The following is a 1236-nucleotide window of genomic DNA, read 5'->3' as shown; positions in this document are numbered from 1 at the left end:
AGGTGGATATCTCTTATGATGCCAATTTCAGGATCCAATGAGAGTATGGTACATATGGTGGCATACCTTGGCGCTGCAGGTTGATTATTGTATTGCCTTCGGATGGTGTATTTGGTTGCAATTCCTTGCGATCACCATGGTTCAGGGCGTCGTGTGCCTTCCTTACCGAGTTGTCCACAATGAGAGTTCTCAAGACGTCTTCACATTGCCTCTTTTGGGTATGCTGACAACAAAAGCGTGTCGGTTGGTTTTACTTGTTACCTTACATTACATTTACTGTAGCTTGAACATGTTGGATGATGGTACCTCTGGCAGCAACAAGACATTGATATCAAAGCAAGAACGCCGTACGTTGGCTCAATGGTATGCATGGATGGAATTGGATGTACAAAGCAAAACTTGTCAATTAACGAGCCTTACAGTGAAACAGCAGCAAGACAATATGGATGACATGAAGATACGGTTTTATTTGAGGCAATGGTGCTATTGAGGAATACCACAAGGTAAGAGGTTCATTGTGGGATTGGTTGGATTCAAGTGGACTTACCAAACACCATACAGTGGCGGAACCTCTTCCGGCGATACTATTATTATCAAGGCTGCACGTCAAGGACGTCATTGTGCTATACTTTCCTGTGGAGCTCTACATGTTGTGCCCGGGGACAGTGCGACTCATGTTGCGGCCTTAGGGATTTAAAAATGCATCCTCTGTTCGCACGGCTCCATCATATTACGGCTATTGATCTCCTTGCCTTTAGAGAGAAGATGGTATCTCTATTGATGCACTTCATCGCGTCGATCCACAGGAGAGTACCGGTATAATGATGTTCCTTTGGCTGTGCGCTTTGATTATTACTTTACATCCTGATGGCCTATTTGGTTCCCAAGTCTGCGGGTGACGATTGCGTGATTCAGGTATGTATGACTCTCATGCTTTTTGGAGACCTTTGCTGAAACGTCTACCATTATTGTTTAGAGGGACCATTGCAGAGAGCTACTTGTCTTTTGGTGCTTTGCAGTTTACAAGATCACAGCTATGATTGCTAAGTATTGTTGGATGAGTTTGGACAATTGTTTATGGTGCATCTTTTATAGGTGAATCATGTCAGCCATGGGGAAGTGTTTATGTCTTTGGTGGTGTCAACCTTTATTGCGTCTCGGGTGGTTGGTTACCAAGCAACGGGCGATATCTCTGGAGAATGTCAGCCAATGAACGTCTTTTATGAGTGGATTGTA

At 44.1% G+C, this 1236-nt stretch overlaps 1 protein-coding gene across 1 annotated transcript; it reads left to right on the top strand.

Annotated features, from left to right (window-relative positions):
* Positions 1 to 136: 136 nt before the first annotated feature.
* O0I10_013318 (uncharacterized protein) lies at positions 137 to 490 on the top strand (the record flags this gene model as incomplete). The annotated part of the gene is made up of 1 exon (XM_058493099.1): positions 137 to 490. The coding sequence occupies one exon, from the start codon at positions 137 to 139 to the stop codon at positions 488 to 490; it is 354 nt and encodes a 117-aa protein (XP_058336135.1).
* Positions 491 to 1236: the final 746 nt, after the last annotated feature.

The sequence above is a fragment of the Lichtheimia ornata genome, assembly GCF_029851405.1.
Source record: "Lichtheimia ornata isolate CBS 291.66 chromosome Unknown scaffold00466, whole genome shotgun sequence".
Taxonomy (NCBI): domain Eukaryota; kingdom Fungi; phylum Mucoromycota; class Mucoromycetes; order Mucorales; family Lichtheimiaceae; genus Lichtheimia; species Lichtheimia ornata.
This window is presented reverse-complemented; position numbering and strand designations above follow the sequence as displayed.